Source organism: Cheilinus undulatus, linkage group 16 (genome assembly GCF_018320785.1).
Source record: "Cheilinus undulatus linkage group 16, ASM1832078v1, whole genome shotgun sequence".
NCBI lineage: Eukaryota > Metazoa > Chordata > Actinopteri > Labriformes > Labridae > Cheilinus > Cheilinus undulatus.
Window position 1 is genome coordinate 46,656,108 of NC_054880.1, and position 20,794 is coordinate 46,676,901.

The 20,794-nt window shown below is 40.3% G+C and overlaps 1 protein-coding gene across 1 annotated transcript; it reads right to left on the reverse strand.

Moving 5' to 3' along the window:
* Window positions 1-11,168: 11,168 nt before the first annotated feature.
* On the reverse strand, window positions 11,169-16,109 carry ndufs6 (NADH:ubiquinone oxidoreductase subunit S6). Its single transcript, XM_041809255.1, has 4 exons — window positions 15,937-16,109; window positions 15,606-15,659; window positions 15,103-15,225; window positions 11,169-11,305 (listed from the first exon to the last, which is right to left on the reverse strand). The coding sequence occupies exons 1-4, from the start codon at window positions 16,078-16,080 to the stop codon at window positions 11,237-11,239; spliced, it is 390 nt and encodes a 129-aa protein (XP_041665189.1). The 5' UTR covers window positions 16,081-16,109; the 3' UTR covers window positions 11,169-11,236.
* Window positions 16,110-20,794: the final 4,685 nt, after the last annotated feature.

Sequence of the window (20,794 nt, forward strand, 5' to 3'; positions counted from 1 at the left end):
GTTTACATTTTTAAGAAGGCTGTGTACTACACAAATGATTAAAAAGATCATTGTTTCATTGATAAGAGTGGATCTTTCATCCATCCACTCTCTATACTGCTTATCCTGTTAGGGGTCGTGGGGGCTGGAGTCTATCCTAGCTGTCACTGGGCGAGAGGAGGGGTTCACCCTGGACTGGTCGCCAGCCAATCGCAGGGCTGACATATAGAGACAGACAACCGTGCACACTCACACTCACACCTACGGGCAATTTAGAGTTACCAGTTAACCTAATGAGCATGTTTTTGGTGGTGCGAGGAAGGCTGAGTACCCGGAGAGAGCCCACGCATGCACGGTACACCCTGGACTGGTCAACCCTGGACTGGACATATAGAAACAAAAGACCAGGCACGCTCACACTCATACCTACGGGCAACTGAGACTCACAAATTCACCTAAGAGGCGTGTCTTTGGTCTGTGGGAGGAAGCCTCGGAGAGAACCCATGAGTGCACAGGAGAACATGCAAAGGCTGCACAGAAAGGCCCTGGCCAGAAGCGAACCAGCGACCTTCTTGCTGTGAGGAAACAGCGCTAATTCCTGCGCTATCATGCAGCCCAAGAGTCATTCTTTTTCAGGTTAAATATAAAGTATGGATACCCCAGCTTAACTTTACAGTGGACCATGGTTTTGCTGACCTCCATGGTCCCCCAGTTTGGTCTGAGCAGAAAGCTCTCCCATTTATCCCCCTCATGGACGGCCTTGTCTGACCATGACTGCTCTAGAGTGTTCATGGCTGTTCAACCACCTTCAGGTCCAGTGGGGGTCCCCGGTCTCTGGAACCTTTATTCTGGGGGTCGTGGGCTGAGAAGGTTGAGGACCCCTGCTCTAGAGGGTGAAAATGAATGTTGAAACTTTACTCTATTTAGAACAGATCTAACATTTTAACATAGGGAGAGAGTAAAGTTAACACCAGTCTGGCGTGGGACCATGCACACTCTGATTCAGTGTTAGATTTAACTCTTTAAGTTTTACTTTACACTGTAAAATCCTCTGTGGACTAACTTGAACAGTCATGTGACCTCTGCTTGGTGCAGAAGTCTTCTAGGTGTAGAATAAGTATTTTTAGGAGGGTTACTTTCTCTTACATCTCTCTCTTCTCTGTCCTTTACCCTCCTTTTACTGCTCTCATCCCTAACATCATAGTTTTATGATCTTACCTCCTTCCCCCAATCCTCACCTCACTCTCAACAAACGAGCCAAAAGTCCAACACAGCGGCCAGCGTGAGACCTCTGAGCCTCAGACTGTGTCTCTACAGCAGGGGGGTCAGACTCAGTCACAGAGGGGTCAGATTCTGGATTCAGGTCTAACCTGAGGGCCTAACAGGGTCCACATTAAACCAAACTGTCAACCTCATTTTCACCTGTAAAACATTATTGTACAGTAGTAGTATTATATTATTTATATTGGAATTTTCCATTGTAGGACTAATAAAGGAAATTTTATCTTATGGGGAAAATAAGCACTGATGATAAATGATTCTGAGATTTAAAAAGGTCAAAATGATCAGTTAAAGGCTCAAAATCTGAGATAAAAGTCAAAATTATGCATTAATTGCACATTGCATTAAAATGAATATTTTGCCTAGAATAATGCATTTATTTCAATCCCTCCCTGTGATTGTCCCTAATAATATTTTCCAAAACCTGAATAAAATTGTTGTTTGGAGTGGTAAAGTGCCACATTTGAGTCTGGAAAAATGATCATGGATCTATAAAATGGGTGGTCTTGGTTTTCCTAATTTCCAGCACTACTACTGGGCAGCAGAATTAAGGTTTCTGTCAGCTCTGTTTGATAGCGGCCTCGCCCCCCATGGACACAAACTGAAATGTATGATCTGGATGAAAAGATGGGAAGTGACTTTATTTACAAATGGAACGAGAAGAACATTATAAAAAAACGGAGAACCCCTTTCCTATCCATCTTGTACAAACATGACATGAGATCCATAAAATACTAGGAGTAAAAAATAAAATGTCTCCTAAAATGCTCTTATGGGAAAATAAACTTCTAGCAATGATTTCTGATCATAAAATGTTCAAGTTCTGGCGTGACAAAGGTGTGAAATATCTTGAACATTGTTATAGTAATGGTAGTTTTATGTCCTTTGAACAGCTAAAAGAGAAATACGAATTATGGAATAAACATTTCTTTTGTTATTTACAACTAAGAGCCGTTCTGAAACAAAGACTGGGGGAAGCATGTTACTACCTGAGATGACAAAAATCAAAGAGATCATCCACAGCAAAAGGGGCTCCAAAAAGTTTACTGGCAGGGTGTACTCTGTAATGATCGATCAATATCCAAAACAAAATGTTCATCGATCAAGAGAGAGGTGGGAATCTGATTTATGTATTCCCACAGATGAAATCTATGGTCTGAGCTGTGCCAAAGCAGTATTTTCACTGTTACAAATGTTAGATTCAGGCTCATCAATCTTTCATCAGCTTTACCTTACCCCTCACAAACTACAGCCATATAATTCTAAAAATCAGATCTTTGCTTTAGATGTGGTGTAAAGGAAGGAACAACGCTTCACTACATGGCAGTGTACTAAAATTACTACTTTCTGGTTTGATGTATGTGAAGCTCTGTCTGAAATAACGGACACACCATTTCCACTTGACCCACAGATCTACCTTCTTGGGAATACAAGATGCCTGAATCTAAATAAAAATACCAAAAAACTAATTGCCATAGCCCTAGCTGTCTCTAGGAAATGTATGACATTGACCTGGAAATCAGAGTCACCCCTCTCCCTATCAGAATGGATTTCTGAAATGTCAAATCATATGCCATTATAAAAAATTACATATGCTCTTAATAACAAGCATGATTTATTTGTAAAGCTCTGGCGGCCATTTATGGATTACATCGAAACATCACGTCTAACCCGAGCAGACCTCTGGCTTTTTACTTTTTAATGGTCCCTATGTCACCTTAATGCACAGGTATTTTAGCTGGAGTATCTCTCTCAGAGACCTCTCCCTGAAAGTCCAAGTTGGCATGTATTTGTTAGATTTCACACTAATTATTGTAAGGACACATATGAACTAATGTGTATACATGTATGCTTGTATGTGATGTAATCGTTTTTTATTATTATTAATTATTTATTTTTGTATTTTACAGCTTATGTGTCTGTCAGATATATTCATTTCATTTTCTAAGGGATTAATTTGTTGTTATTTTCTTTCTTTCTTTTTTGCTTCAATGTAATGGGAAGAAATCTTAAAAATAAAGTATTGGGAAAGAAAGTCAAAATTATTATTGCAAAAGGTCAAAACACAAAATTAGATGTTAATATCACGCTTTTAAAAGGCAAATATATAAAGATTAAAGTCACAATCATGTTTTTAAGGCCAACATTTAACTTGAAATTTAAAACTGTGAACATAAAAGGTCAAAATATGGGAGAAAAAAAAACAATTTTACATAGAAAAAGCCAAAATATTAGACAAAGGTCCAAATAATAAATTGACAATGACAAAATATGAGATAAAAAATCAAAATAATAAATAGAAAATGACAAAATAAAAGATAAAAAAAATCTAAACAATAAATAGAAAAAGCAAATATCAGACGAAAGTCAAAATAATAAATATTAAAAGCTCAAAACAGAAGATAAAAGTCCAAATAACAGACAGAAGTCATTCTTGTGCTTTGGAAAATTGAAAATATGAAATGAAATCACAAATGAATTTCCCACATTTTTTATCTTATTATTCTGACTCTTTATATTTGTCACATTTTGACTTAAGGATATTTGATAGAATCAGGTTAAGTTTACATTTTTATACTGAAGGAAATCTGACCTCATATTTTAGGGCCAGTTAAAGAATATGATGTTATCTTGTACCACGGGCCGGATTTGGCCCCCGGGCCTTGAGTTTGACCCCGTTCTTGGACGGGGTGTGTCCCCAGTGAAACTGGAGCCTTTGTTTACTGGTCAGAAGTTTCATGGCTCTCGCAGATCTTTGGGGGAATTCTGATCAACTCAGGAAAGTAAGTTTTTCTGAACCACTCCTAAATTTTCGATGGAACGTCTGCACAGGAAGTATTGACAGCTTTAAATTACTCCTCTCTGCCCTGTCTGACACCTATTTTCTTTCAGCACCGTCTGTGTCTCTGTCACACACACACAGCTCTAAGTCTCTTGCGTCTTGTCACACACACTTTGGTTTCTGGGGCTATCAAAGTGCTGAGTGCAAACTCTCTCCTCCAAAAACTGTCACATGTCGCCAGAGGTGTCTCGCTCCCTGTGGTAGCCCTCTGAGCCCCTGGCACAAGAACAAGTCATTATTTCCACGGTAAAGGTCAGAAGCTCTGTCACCTGACTGGAAAGTGGAGCTGAGTGGAGTTGCCTCCAGACAGTGACCAAAGGTCAGTTTCCTGTTTTGCCTTTGGTACAGTAAGTATGGATTTGAGGAGTATGGCTGCTCCCAGATCAGCCTATAGCTCTTTTTGGTCACCGTGGCTCCCAGACTCTGAGCTTCAGATAATTGGCTGCAGGGAGCTCCATAATGAGCCTGAGGGTCTGGACTGTGACACATCTTCAAGGAGGAATATTTTAATGGGGCAATTAGAGTGACAAAGAGGATGTTTTGTGTAAAGTGGATGATTGTTGTTAAAGTATTCAGTAGTATTTAACACCATCAGGACTAGAATGGCCTAACAGAGAGGAAATATTTAAGCAGCAGTTCGTTTTATCTTTTCTGCCTAGCCAGCAGAGAAGGTCATGTTTGATTTGACAGTTTTATTCATTTAAAGATCCCATCATATATAAGCCAACCTTCAGATTATCTGGGCTCAGACTGGCAGTCGGGAGGTGCCTGGCACGCCGTCTGTGATGTGAAGAACAGCTGATTATGCTGGTGGATGCATTTAATGTCAGTAAATAATGAAAGAGTGCAGTTTAATCCAGCACAGAAACACAGAGCTGCTTAATTCAGCATGATTCATATGCTCAGTTTCATCTGAAGATTTTGCCTCTGGCAATGCCTCAAACTCATCCAACCACTACCTCTGAACTGCTCAGATACTCCAAACCACAAGACCAAGCAGTCAGCTCTCTGACACCCCGGCCTGCCTGCCTCATTTAAACAATGCTCCCTCTCTCCCCTTCAATCATCCGCAGTGGTACGACTATAGATGAGGTTAACTACAGCATAAGCCTCACTTCCAGGAGTCACCAGGGCCAATTATATCAGCCTGACTACTCCTCCAACCTGAGCTCTATGGTGTGGAAAATGCAGTTCCACTGGCTGCATCAGCGGGGACAGAACAGGCTAGTGCTGTCTGGAGCCTGAGCCCAATTTGGCATGCAGAGGTCTATGGAGAATAGGTCTGATGAAATATATATATGATCTTCTTCAAACATGTATTGTTCCGCGCTGGTGTGTCTTATCAGGCTGGCTCCCTCCTGATGTCTTTTTGGCTTGGCAGAGCGAGACTCCAGCACACAGTGTGTGGGCCCAGAGCACCAGGACTGCTCCGGGTTCTCTGAGTCCTGCTCACAGGGAAGAGCTGAGACTCTCCGTCTCCTCCAGACTTCTCCATCAAAGTCATTTCAGAACAATGCATTCAAAGGCATACTGTTATTTATGTATGTGAAAATACAGCTGAGGAAAAAATCTATTTAATGGGCATAATAATGCAGTAGAGAACATTCATATTACCTCAGCAGTTTCAGTAGATCTTAGTCAGAAATTTTGTTAAAAAATGTAAATAATAAAAATGAAACCTAAAAAGAAATGCTTTGGTTTTATATTAATAAAAAAACAAAACTAAAATCTGCTTTTACTTCGGTACATGCCAGCCCATCCTGCAGGTTCAGATAGATCTATGAGACATCGCTGACCTCTGCCTGTCAAACAGGGGAACTGCAGCCAACTATTTACAGGTGCATCAAAAAATCTAATACCATGAAAAAGTTGTTTTTCTAGAATGTCATTCAAAAAATAAACTTACGTTATTCAAGATTTATCACACACAAAGTGAAATATTTCAGACTTTTTAATTTTAATTTAAAGATTACTGCTTGAAGCTCATGAAAATAAAACACACACTATCAAAAACATAAAAATATTTAAAAAACACTACTGCAGGGGTGTCAAACTCAGTCACAGCAGGGGCCAGATCCTGAATTTAGGTCCAACCTGAGGGCCTAACAGGGTCCACATTAAACCATAGACTGTCCACATAGTTTTCACCACTAATGAAATATGGAAAAAAAAAAAAGAACTGATGACAGATGATAAGTCCAAATGATACATTTAAAGGCTCAAAATCTAAAATAAAATGACAGACTTATTTGTTTAAAATGTCAGAGAATGAAATTAAAAGTCAAGATACATTTTTACAGGCAAAATATTGAATAAAAAATTCAAAATCACAAGTTTTATGGGTCAAATACGAGATAAAATTCAAAATCATGACTTTGAAAGGTTAAAACATGAGATAAAGTGTTGAAATCATGAGTTTAAAAGGAAAAAATATGAGCTAAAATTCAAATCATGAGTTTTAAATTTTAACTGAGTGTTTTCAAGGTCAAAATATAGGATTAAAAGTCTAGATAGGAGTTGAAAAGGCCAATATGTGGGATAAAATATAAAATCATGAGCTGAAATGGTCAAAATATGACTTGAAATTTTAAAATGTCATACTAAGAGATCAAAATATGAGATATGAAGTCACAATTATGAATTTAAAAAGTCTAAATATGAAATTAAAAGCCAAAATCATAAGTTTAAGTTGTAATTTTGAGAATCAAAATTGAAAATTTGAAATGAAAACACTTATTAATTGTATTTTCCCACCTTCTTGGCTTTTTCACTCATAATTTTTCTCTTTACTTTTTCAAATTTGGATGACTGAACAAGGGTATTTCAAACCAACAAGGTAAAAGTGACATTTTTATACAGGAGGAAATCTGCAGAGCTCATACTGGTGGGCCAGTTAGAATAGAAATGTGATCTGATCTGGCGGGACAGGTATAACTGTACCTCGAACTGTGCCTTGAATTTGACTCATGGAAAAAGGATTTATAATAAAGAAATGTTGAGTGTGAATGTTTATTTACACACTCAGGACTTGGGCGGGGCTTCTCTTGCATAAATTACTGAATCAATGTGGCGTGGCATGAGGCGATCAGTCCGTGTCACTGTTGGTGTTATGGATGCTCAGGTCGCTTTGACTGCAGCATTCTGCTTGTCTATATTGTTGGGTCTGGAGTCTCTCATCTTCCTCTTGACAACACCACAGAGATCCTCTATGTGGTTCAGCCAGACCAGATGGCTGGCCAGTCAAACACAGTAACACCAGGGCCGTCAAACCAGTTTCTGGTAGTTCTGGCTTCACTGTGGACAGGTCTTAAGTCCTGATGGAAAAGGAAATCAGAATCTCCATAAATATTCTCAGCGGATGGAAGTATGACGGGCTCTGAAATCTCCTGGTGGCAGCGTTGACTCGACTTAAAAAGACAAGTGGACCAGCAGCAGATGACATGGCAGCCCAGACTGTTGAAACTTCACACTGGACTTCAAGCAACGTGGATTCTGTGCCTCTCCACTCCTCCTCCAGACTCTGGGACCTTGAATCCATGTTGCTTGAAGTTCAGTGTGAAGTTTCCACAGTCAGTGATGATTTGGGCTGCCATGGCTTCTGCTGGTGTTGGTCCATTGTGTTTTCTGAAGTCCACAGTCCATGCAGCCATCTACCAGGACATTTTAGAGACCTTCATGCTTCCTTCTGCTGACAAGCACCATGGAGATGCTATTTTCATTTTCCAGCAGGACTTGGCACCTGCCCACACTGCCAAAAGTACCAAAAGCTGCTTCAATGACCATGGTGTTACTGTGCTTGATTCTGACCTGAACCCCATAGAGAATCTATGGAAGATGAGAGACACCAGACCCAACAATGCAGATGACCTGAAGGCTGCTATCAAAGCAACCTGGGCTTCCATTACACCTGAGCAGTGCCACAGGCTGGTCGCCTCCATGCCACGCCGCATTGATGCAGTAATTCATGCAAAAGGAGACCCAACCAAGTATTGATGCATAGAAATGAACATACCTCTCAGAAGCCTGACATTTCTCTTTAAAATATCCTTTTTTTATTGATCCTATGTAACATTCTAATATTTTGAGACACTGAATTTTGGGTTTTCTTATCTGTAAGCCATAATCATCAACATTTCAAGAAATAAAGGCTTGAAATAATTCACTCTATGTGTAACAAGTCTATATAATATATGGGTTTACCTTTCAGAAAAGAGTGACAAAAATATTGAACTTTTTCATGTCTTCTAATTTATTGAGATGCACCTGTACACCCTTAGGCTACATACTGACATAGTTTTAGGCATGTTTAGGCTGAAATTTGAGGCTGAAGTAAGGGGTATAATGGTGAGTACGCCCACCCGAGGGCCCCATCGGATGGGAAGGAGGATTGACACAACCCAGGTCATGCTCTGGATGTCTTTGTTCATTACCAAGGGCATGGGAACATAACTTGATGAAAACAAAACAAAAACCACAGCTTTAGGGTGGAGCTACGGGTAGATGTGGTGCTTAAACACAGCCTAGGGCAGTGGTTCTCAAATGGTGTGCCATGGCACACTGGTGTGCCTTGAGACAAGTCAAGGTGTGCCTTGAAAATTCGTCTGACTTAACATAAGTACTACAACTATGCAACAACTAAAGACACTATAACCAATGTCCTTGCTGCATGCAAGCGTTACACGTTGCATTGCATCATATAGTATTTCAGCTCACTGTCCATCTGCTATCTGTTAAATATGCAAATGTAAATTTACATGTAAATATATGAAATCTCATGTTTTTACTTAGAAAATCAGAGGTATGGTGCCTCTAACAGCTGTGAGCCACATAGTTTTGTCTCCATGTTAGCACAGGTCAGACCGTAAAAAATCATCAATGGGTATGGAGAATATCCATGCAACACACTCCTCTTTGTAAAACAGGCTAACAAGTTTCAGGAGTGAGAAAAGTGGAAGAAAATTAAGAATTTCCTCTGGTGGGACACTCCTGGTGTCTTGTCATCCTCTGTTCAACCTCTTCCCTTGTTACTTGTCCATCTTAATAGGAGCGACAGAGAGGAAATAGGAACAGGGTGACTGGAGATAAACCTGGGGAGCTGCAGTGCATCACTTGCAGAGTGTCAGGAAGCTACAAAAGAAAACTCTGTAATCAAACTGATGTAGCACTCGCTCACATCGCATGCAGTTGGGACGGGGACACGCTGCTACTTGCTACTTGCTAAAGAGGCTATTTTGCAAGGACATTAATATGGTGTGCCTTGAGACGTCAGCTTGCTTTTTGGTGTGCCTTGGGCAAAAAAACTTTGAAAACCATTGGCCTAGGGTACTGTTAGGGCAGGTAGGAGGGTTGCCACGACCCCCTGGTTGTTGTGTGTACGTTCTAAGCACCTGAAAACTGTTGGTGGTTGCTGGGTGTATTACCATAACCTTGCAAAGCAGATGGATACGCCCGTTTCCTTGTTTTTCACTGGTGAATCCATCTTGTTAAGCACCCGTCTGAACCGTTTGGGCCCAGTTAGAAAGTGACAGGACCAATCAGCGATGAGGGGCAAACAAGCAGCAGAAAGAGCTGGTGCAGATATGGAGGAACAGCTTAGCGTGGATGCTGCTGAAGCACCAGTTTTATCAGAACTTGACGACATGTCTTCATAAAAAGAAGAACAAAGATCAGCAGTGAGTTGTTTTCTTTTCAAAAACGACAAAAGTTGAGTACTAACATGTCTAAAGTCGCCATGTTTCGCGTTAATCCTTGGTAGCAGCACAAGAAAGAAATCCATCTGGCGTATGAGGTTAGTATCACCAGGGGTGTAAAGAAATGCTGTTAAGCTGGACCTTGGCTGCAAAGCAACACACGTACATGTCAAATGTGTGGACATTGACTCTGGCCGCCCTCCCTCCTCTCTTCAGCCCGGGGTTGTGGAACATCAGGACTGTGAAGAGCCATTAACGAAAAAATTTTGTATTTCTTTATTTATTTTTATGTTCGAGATAGATAAATTAAAATCAAATTTTGGACCACTGAGCAGCAGCCCTTTCCTTTTCTCTGTAGCCCAGGTGAGACGCTGATGACGTCGTGGTTCAGGAGAGGCTCAACACTTGGAACATGAAACTTGTAGTCCTTTTCCTGAATGTGGGGGATTTGGCGCCTTGTGGCGCCTTGTGAGCCCCCCCCCCCCAGCACTTGAAACTGTTTTGTGCAGTCATCCTGCTTATGCATCTTTCCTTTCAGCAACATCCATCAGTTCATGACCTCAAGATCAAGCAGCAGGACAACGACCCGACACACACCAGCAAGTCCACCTCTGAATGGATCAAAATAAACTAAATGAAGGTTCTGGAGTGGCCAAGTCAAAGTCTGGACTTAAATCCAACTGAGATGCTGTGGTGTGACCTTAAACGGCAGTTCATGCTGGAAAACCCTCCAATATGGCTGAGTTAAAACAATTCAGTGAAGAAGAGTGGGACAACATTCCTCCACAGCGATGAGAAAGACTCATCAGCAGTTATCACAAACGCTTGATTTCAGTTATTGCTGCCAAGGATGGAACAACCAGTTATTAGGATCAGGGGGAAATTACTGTTTCACACAGGGACAGAGGGGTTTGGATGTTTTTACCTTAATGAATAAAATCATCATTTAGAAACTGCATTTTGTTTTTACTTGGGTCGTCTTTGAGAGATATTTAAATTGGATTGATTATCCAAAACATTTAAGTGTGATAAATATGCAAAAAACAACTCAGGAATCAGAAAGGGATAAATATTTTTTCACGTCAAAGGAAGGCCAGCTGAATGATTCAGGACCCCCACCAACACCTGTACTAATAGAGCTTCATAGAGCCAATGGTTCATTTACTGTTATTGTTGTGTCGACTGTTTTACACCTTTCTGCTTCTTAAAGGGTTTAATACCACAGTGACTTCAACGTCTGTGTCGTTTTTAATGTTTCTGGGTTCTACCTGTTCTGTCACTGACAAAAAGATGCCTCTGTTGTTTTCATAGCGATTACAGAAGGTCGATTACAGATGTGCTGCAGCACTGATTTAAGGATAAAACGCACTATCAGATGGAGAGACAACAGATAATTTATTAACCAATATGTTCATCTATACAGAGAAGCAGCAGAGGGAAAGATTCAATGATGATGCTTCTGCTTGAACTGTAATCCACAGTAGCCACATGTGCCAACTTTTGTGTCCTTATCCTGAAAGACAGAAAATAAAGACATGGAGTGACAACATTAGTATTTTAAACAACTGCTGTTAAGGTGTCTTATTAAAAATGTAGTCATATATGTTGAAAACTGAAATTAGACTGATTGATTATTCAAGCAAGAACATTAAGCCTTTTCGTCCATGCCAGTGTTACTCAACCCTACTCAACCAAAGAGCCAAATTAACATTGCAAAAATAACTTTGCAAGAGCCACTATCTAAGTGGTGAAAAATGGCAATTAAAATAAGTTAGAGGCAGCAAACACTGGGAGGAAAGTGGCAAAAAAGGGTGGGAAGTGACCAAAAAATAAGTTAAAGGTGGTAAAAAATGGTCCAAAAGAGACAATAATGTGAAAAAAGGTGGGGAAAACGGGTATTTAATTGCAAAAAGCAGCTTAAATGGGAAGGAAGTGGCAAAAAAAGGAAAACACTAGGAGAAAAGTGTCAAAATGGGGAGAAAAAGTGGCAAAAATGGTCCAAAAGTGGCAAAACAGTGGCAAAAAATTAGTGACAAGTGACTAAAATGGGCAAAATTCAGCAAAAATGGAAAATGGGCACAATGCATCAAGGAGTTGCAAAATGGGAAATAGGTGGCATTTAATTGCAAAAGGCAGCCTAACTGGGAGAAATGTGGCAAGAAGTGGCAAAAAAGGGGCAAAAAAATTGCAAAAAGTGTCAAAAATGGGTGAAAAGTGACAAAAAGAAGTAGCAAAAACGGGCTAATAGAGGCAAACACTTGGAGAAAAGTGGCAAAAATGGGGAGACAAAGTCACAAAAGTGGTCCAAAAGTGGCAAAACAGTGGCAAAAAAATGGGGGAAAAGTAACTAAAATGAGCAAAAATCAGAAAAAACGGTGGGAAAATGGGAATTAAGTGGAATTTAATGGCAAAAGGCAGCTTAAATTGGAGGAAAGTGGCAAAAATTGGCAAAAAGGGGCAAAAACATTGCAAAAAGCAGGATTAAAGTGTTAAAATGGGTGAAAAGTGGCAAAAAGAAGTAGCAAAAATGGGCTAAACAATAACAGAAAAGTGGCAAAAATGGGGAGAGAAGTGGCAAAAATGGTCCAAAAGTGGCAAAACAGTGGCAAAAAATTAGTGAAAAGTGACTAAAATGGGCAAAATTCAGCAAAAAGGGAAAATGGGCACAATGCATCAAGGAGTTGCAAAATGGGAAATAGGTGGCATTTAATTGCAAAAGGCAGCCTAACTGGGAGAAATGTGGCAAGAAGTGGCAAAAAAGGGGCAAAAAATTGCAAAAAGTGTCAAAAATGGGTGAAAAGTGACAAAAAGAAGTAGCAAAAACGGGCTAATAGAGGCAAACACTTGGAGAAAAGTGGCAAAAATGGGGAGACAAAGTCACAAAAGTGGTCCAAAAGTGGCAAAACAGTGGCAAAAAAATGGGGGAAAAGTAACTAAAATGAGCAAAAATCAGAAAAAACGGTGGGAAAATGGGAATTAAGTGGAATTTAATGGCAAAAGGCAGCTTAAATTGGAGGAAAGTGGCAAAAATTGGCAAAAAGGGGCAAAAACATTGCAAAAAGCAGGATTAAAGTGTTAAAATGGGTGAAAAGTGGCAAAAAGAAGTAGCAAAAATGGGCTAAACAATAACAGAAAAGTGGCAAAAATGGGGAGAGAAGTGGCAAAAATGGTCCAAAAGTGGCAAAACAGTGGCAAAAAATTAGTGAAAAGTGACTAAAATGGGCAAAATTCAGCAAAAAGGGAAAATGGACAGAACGCATCAAGGAGTTGCAAAATGGGAAATATGTGGCATGTAATTGCAAAAGGCAGCTTAAATGGGGAAAAGTGGTAAAAAAGCAGCAAAAATTGCAAAAAGCAGGATAAAAGTGTCAAAACGAAGTGGCAAAAATGGGAATTTCAAATTTAGACATAAAAGAGCCACGTGTGGCTCCAGAGCCACGTGTTGAGTATCACTGGTCTTTGTGTAAAGGCTACTTAGACTAGAGAGCACCAACATGAACATCAGTACAAACTTTGACAGTATTTTATAAGTACATAAATAAGAAGCCCAGTTTCTTCACTGAAGTTACCGGCATTTTGTTTTTGCAGATGTCACTGGGGATAATATTTCTCTTTTTGTGTTGAAATATATTCCTTCTAAACCATGAAAACATTTTCCTCTGATTTACAGACATCTGTAACTTTGTAAAGTCAGTGGATTGGCCATATTCCATGTCTGTTATCAGGTGGATCCACTCTGCAAAGCTTCAAACTGAAACGTTTATTCCCAGTCAGAGAATGAATGGACAGTTGTACTGTAAGCCTGTAAACAATGGCTGCCAAGGGTTAGAAGCAGTAGCTCAGTCTACTCTGTAAGGACTTGGGCAGGGAATCAGTGGGTTGCCAGTTCAAGTCCCAGTTGGACCATATCTTTGGCCTGGTAGCAGGAGAGATGCCAGTTCACTTCCCATGTACTTTCTAAGTGCCCTTGGCACCGGTAGCAAGGCCATCACTCTGACATCCCTCCATTAGTGCATGTCCATGTGGATCCTGTATGTCAGGGGTTCTCAAACTTTTCAGGGCTAGGAACCCCTTAGAGAGCAGAACCTTTTCAACCCTCACGCCGATTAAACACATTACTGCATTTTTACTCATTATGCCTTTATCTGCATGAACCCGTCTGTGCTCTGAATCAGACACTAATGTCTCCTATGTTAACATGGAACTCTGCCTGTTAAGATGTTTCTGATTGAAATAGCTTTGATTTCAGTAAATATGACCTCCTAATGCTGCAGATTCAACAAATGACCATTTTCACTTCTTTACAACATATAAAACCTTTTAAACCTCTGTCATGCTTAATAATGTGGAACAGTGCATTTTGAGAAAAAATAACAGTTATCATTATGAAGTTTGTTCAAAACCATTTGAATTATGCTCCAATGGCTGATGACTTGAAAAATATTCTGACTGTCATTTGCATTCATATTTAGGAAAATAAGAGAAAAATGTCATTTGCATAATATGTGGAACGGGGTGTATGATTCCAAATTTTAAATTGTGATTGTAAAAGGTCAAACTATGGGTTAAGAAGTCAAAGTTAGGAGTTGAAAATATGAGGTAAAATACAAAATAATTGGTTAAAAAGGCCCAAATATGACTTAAAAATTAGAATTATGAATCTAAAGTTCTAAATATGATATGAGAAGTCAAAATTATGAGTTGAAATGCTCAAAGTATGAAATTAAAAGTCAAAATCCTAAGTTTGAGTCCTGATTGTGAGATGCTAAATTGAAAATGTGAAATTAAAACACAAATTAATTTCCTTTCCCACATTCCTGACTTCTTATCTAAATATTTTTACTCCTTACTTTTTCAGATTTTGTGACCAAACAAGAATATCTTAGATAAGTTCACATTTTTATACTTGAGGAAATCTGCAGACCTCAGACTGATGGGACAGTTAGAACAGAAATATCAGATCATCTAGGGGCCGGATTTAACCGTTCCACAGCCAGATTTGGCCCGCGGGCCTTGAGTTTGACACCTGTCCCCTGCCGGCTTCTGCATGAGTTTGATTAACCAACATGATCCAACATGAACAGTAAAAACAGCTTCCTGTCTAGCTTGTGTCCAAGATCGTTTTTTTAAGGTTCTGTCTGTCACAGATATGGTGTATGGACTGTTACCCAGATGGATGTGGGGGTACGGCCCATGCCAGGGAATTAAAAAACAGACTATTAGGCAGGTCATGTTTGTTGTACCTGTGAAATATCATAAATATGAGCCTATTTAAAGGATTTCAGCATGTGTGTGTGAACAGGCTCTAACCAGGTTGATGTAGACTTTGGGATGGCCCAGGGCCCCTCCACCCCCATCACAGGACACCACTCTGGCCTCAATGTCAGTCACTGGCTCCTCTGCAACCAGTTGGATGGCGAAGTTCTTATTCACCTGACAGAAACAATGCACTGAGCTTTGCTGGTATAGGGTTGTATTTTATGTGATAAACTGCTGTTTTCACTGGCATAAGACACAGAGACAACTGTTAGCATGGATAGAGTTTGAATAGAAAATGACTGAGTGTACTATCGCTCCATGTGTGCTGGCATTCATCCAGATTTTAAACTGGGAACTATGGGAAAACTCATACATGCATATGCCCATACGAGTTTGCAAAACATAATTACTGTGAAAATGCAGGTTTGGGTTTGGCTGACTCATTTATGCATGTTAAAAACCCATCTGCTAACCATGATGGTAACTGATTAATGTCATTTCACGGTTGAATTTATCTCTAACAGTGTATCAAAAGGGTTAATTTCACTTCTTACCTCTTTCTGTCTGCCAACGAATCTGGCCCTTCGGGGATCTTTTTCATCAAACACCTTTAGTGAGAAAAACATTATGAACTGTTTAATGAACATAACATTATTTTATCAGACAGCCTACTGTGAGTCAGCTGTCTTTGCTAACCAAATGACTACCATCAGGTAAAGCTATAAGGCCGATAATAAAATGATTAAGACAAAATATGCAAGGCGCGTTTAATGTTGTCCGATAATGGGCATACCCGGTCCATTAGCAACTCAAGGCTACGCTAGCGTTAGCAAACCCAGCAATAACAATCTGACAGGCAGCACAGAGAGCCTCTTTTCAACCCACCTGTCCGGTGTGAGTAATGGGCTCACCAGTACTGGAAACGTCTAAGCTGTACCGGTGCCCAGGTACAACAGACAACCTCATCGGTGAAACAAACACCTTAGCATTTTTACTGAAGGACAAAACTCTCCCTATTGCAGCCGCCATGTTTGCTGCTATGGAGTTCCCAGGCTGCCTTGCAGAGCGCAATCGTACATAGAATCACTTAGCCCTGAGTTATGCCTGTCAGGACCTGACACACACACATTGCATAATAGCCCTCGTTAAGCTCTCACCTAGATCATGCTTTATTTTAAGCTAAACAAGATGCACGAAAATGTAAAGAAAATTCGAGTTTAACCGAGCGAATAGGGTGAGGAGCAATTTTTCGGCTATCCTCTATCGAGAAAACTGTCTGAGAGACAAAACGGAGGGAAAATTTATTTGAAATCTACACATAGCGGAAGTAGCAGTACCCTTGCACCACGGGTTGGATCGAGGACCTGCAGTCGCGTTGTGGCGATTAAAGCGCAGTTTTCAGGGACGGATCCTTCGGCTTCAGTTATTGAGAGAGTTCTGAGGGTATGTAGAGTCCTCTTTTTATTTTGTGATACGGTTTCATCTAATAACAGTGATCTATTCCTGTATGCCGCGGACATGCAGGTTCATGGTTTACTGTCATGCTGTTCTCCTTGACATGTAGCGTAGCTATCCTTGGATGGCAGTCAGCATGTACATCTTAAACGGCCTTTAGGTTGTCTCTTCAGGGCCGTACCATACAGCCTAACCCTGCATCAGGTTCATCCTTAGACAAACAGCTACAGAGGGCGCAAATTATCCGTCCTATACTTTTTATGGGATAACTGAACGATGCCTGACTTGGTTCCTTTTATTTCTCAAGCCCATCTATTATGGCAGTGGTTCTCAACCTTGGGGTCGGGACCCCCGTGGGGGTCGCCAGACACTGAGAGGGGGTCACTACATGCCTTAATAAAGCACTTGACACCAGTTTTACCAAATGTTAACCCTTTTCATCAAATTTAGCACCAATATTACCACATTTTTGCCACTTAAAACCCATTTTTGTCCATTTTAAACCTTTTTCATGACTTTTTCTGACTGTTTTTGTCTCTGTTGACCCATTATTGCCTCTACTAACCACCTCTTACATCCCTTTTTGCCCATTTTACCACAGTTAACCCATGTTTGCCAGTTTCTATTAATTTTTCATCCCATTCCAACTAATTTCCACCAATTTTTGCACTTTACAACCAATTCAGCCACATTTGAATCCCCTTTTACCACTTTTTGTGCCTGTTTTTGCCACTTTCACTTATTTAGGGTTTTCTTTTGCCACTTTTAACCCATTCATGTTGTATAAAAATCCAATTTTAGCACCTTTTCCACTATTATTATCTGATTTGAGCAATTTTTAAGCCATTTTAATGTTTTTAACAAAAGTTATTTTCATTTAAAGGAGGCTAAACGAATAGATAAAGGTACTTGTTTCTTTGATAATAGTGGTTATTATTCAGGTCAAATATAAAATATGGATTTCACAGCTGAACTTCACAATGGACCATGGTTTTGCTGACCTCCATGGACCCCCAGTTTGGCCGGGTCCCAGAAAGCGCCCCCTTTTCCCTTCCTTATAGACAGCCTTGTCTCCACATGACTATTCCTGAGTGTTCATGGCTGTTCAACCACCTTCAGGTCCAGTGGGGGTCCCTGGTCTCTGGCACCTTTATTTTGGGGGTCGTGGGCTGAAAAGGTTGAGAACCCCTGTATTAAGGTATTAAATGTCTTGGGACAGAAAGTTGTAAAGGAAGGTGGTGTTTTTGTTTTTTTCTTCAGTATTGTTCAGTAAGCTTGGAATTTAATTACTGATTAGAGCTCTGAAACCCCTGAAATTGCGAAACTTTCAAAATAAAAATATTAATAATAATATTTGTAAATTTATTTATTGAAGGGATATCCCCTTAAGATGAATCATCTTGTTTTCAAAGGGGTGCCAGTGAACGGTCTTTCATTGTTTATCACTGTTATTAATTTGTAACATCTCATCTTCCCACTCTGCAGCTTGGACACCATGACACCTCTCCTTTTGAAGCACCTTGCCAGCTCTCTCTCTCGCCAAGTGGCCGGTGCGGCTCGGTTAAATCCGGCCATCCTCTCGTCAGCAGCAAGTGCGTACCGATGTCTCTGCACCCTCACCACAGCTCCACGGGCGCTGCTCCTGTCCTCAGTCAGAATCAGCTCCATCCAGCCCCCCTGCTTTGGCTCCTTGGCTCAGTATCGACCATATCTACTGGGAGAGTGCCATAATGTTCAGTTGACCCAGCCCTCTGCAGGGATGAAAACAAAGTCTGCCCTGAAAAGGCGCTGCAAAGACTGTTTCTTTGTTCTTCGGAGAGGACGTTTGTTTGTTTTCTGCAAGACAAATCCAAGACATAAGCAGAGGCAGGGCTAAGATTTTGAAGTAAAATAGAGAAAGTGCTTTCAAATTGTGACTGTGTTGAAATAGTCAATAATAAATAATTGATGCAATAAACATTGTTTGGATAGGCGATGTGTTAACTGTTTTAAATTTCCACGACATTTTAAATACATTAGCTTTCTTACTGAATTACATACACCTTCTAGTCTTGAAAAACTGAAACATTTTTCATTTAAACTGCCAGGGTAATTGTTTTCAACTGGCATTTACTTTTAGCTGTTTGACTGGAGTTGTCAGTATGAAGTCCAAGGGTGTATCAATGTGAGTGGGTTAAACAATCAATAAATCTCTCAGTTCCAAAAGCCTTGGAGTACATTGTTAAAAAGAGAAGCTACTGGTAAGCTCTGCAACATTAAAAGGCCTGAAAGACTTCTGGAATCTGGATGATTGCAGAATTATTTCTTCTGTAAGGAAAACTTCACACACCAAATGTGGGTGGCCAGTTAAAGGGCACCAAGGGCTTGGAGATGCAGGTAGATGTGGGAGGGAAATGTGTTGTGCCACAGGAGATAGTGTGCACTAATATGAAGCCTGACATGGTCTGCCAGTCAGCGTTTAGTTTATCTATGCTGACGTTTCATGGGAGGATGAGTATGAAAGGAAAGAGCTCAGGAGCAGAAGCTGAACAGCGAGGATGGAAAGTTAGGACTCATCCAGTAGAGGCAGGGTGTAGGGTTTGTTTCAGGTCAGCTGTTTCATTACTCAGACAGCTGGGACTGCAGGAATTTACAGAATCTGGGGAAGACAGGTAAAGGAGATGACAGATGAAGCAGTTCAGGCCAGTCAGTGGATCCTCACCTCACCTTAAGCTCTGCCCCCCACCCCATTGCTGACGCTCTCTCTCTCTCTTCCAATCTTTCTCATTTTCTCTTGTGTACCTTTGGCAGTTTCATGTGTAATGTTTGTACCAGGAATAGCTGTCTTCGTGTCGCTGCATTCATGAGTGGTGTTAGGGAAGGTAGTATGAGCACTGTCTCTACCTGGGGCGTGCATGTCCTGGTGAAAACACACTGCCTTATGTACACAGCAGCTGTGCCAGGTGAAGCTGCTCCTCACCGCTGAGCTCTGGTTGTAGAGCTCCTGAAGGTGCTGGGAACAGTGGGGTGGGCTGGCTGCTCTGGACTGACTGTTATTGGGGCAGTCTCTAAAGCACTGATCATCAACTGGCAGCCCGAGGGCCATATCATGCCCCCCAAAGCTTCCTGTCCGGCCCCCAGAAGATCATTAAATTCAGAAAAGAAGATGTTGTGGTTTTAAGGGTATTGTTTTACTTAAAATGTCTGCAGCTGTTAAACCCAACCCAAAATTAATACAATAACAATATTGAAAAAGTTTTAGAATAACTCAACATTTGAGCTTTTTTGTTTTGTTTTGTTTTGCTTTTTTACAGAAATTCACTTGTCAGCCACAATAAGCAATTTTTAAAATATATCTCAAAAAATGGGTTAGGACTGGTGGAAATGTTGCAAAAATGGCCAGATGAAGTGCTGAAAAGGGGTTAGACAGTGGCAAAATGGGTTGTGGGGTGGCACAAAGGGACAAAAATTGGCTGGAAAATGGGTGAAAAGAGGTTAAAATGCGGCAAAAATCGGTAAAAGAGATACAAAGGGGCAAAAAGTATCAAAAATGGGTTAAGAGTGGCAAAAATGGCGCAAACCCAGTAATTAAGAGGGGTTAAAAAGTGACAAAATAGATGAAAAGTGGCAAAAATGTAGTTTAAAAAAACATGAAGGAAAAGTGGTAAAAAAAGGATTACAGAATGGCAGAAATTGGCAAAAGTCTTGAAAATGATCTAAAAGTGGTGAAAATATACCAAAAATAGCCTGGCAAAGTGGTGAAAAGGGGTTAAAAGTGGCAAACAGGGGCAATAATCAGCAGGCAAGTGGCTAAAAGGGTTTAGAGAGTGGTCAAATGGGCAAAAAATGTCAAAAATTATCTAAATGGGTTAAGAGTGGCAAAAAAAAAAATTGCAGAAATGGTCAAATGAAGTAGTGAAAAGGGATTTAAAGTGTAAAAAAATGGGTTAATATTGTTGCTAAATCACATTTGGAGAGGTCCATTTTCTGGGATTCAAAAGAAAATACTAATACTAATACATTATGTTAATTAGCCCAATATAAGTATTTGATTTTTGTTTGTTTGAAAGTCCGGCCCCCAGAGTCTCTCTCAAAACTAAATCTGGCCCTTGTGCAAATTTACTTGATGACCCCTGCTCTAAAGCCTCAACTGGCAAGAGAAACCCAACAACTGCCCCTAACTTGATGGTTACAGCTGTGTTTTGAAGAAGCAGAGGGGCGCATCTTTAAAAGGCTGAGCTTTAAGCGGGGTATGAGAAACCAGGACTGTGTTTCTTAACAAAAGCTTTGGTGGGACTGAGCTCTTTAA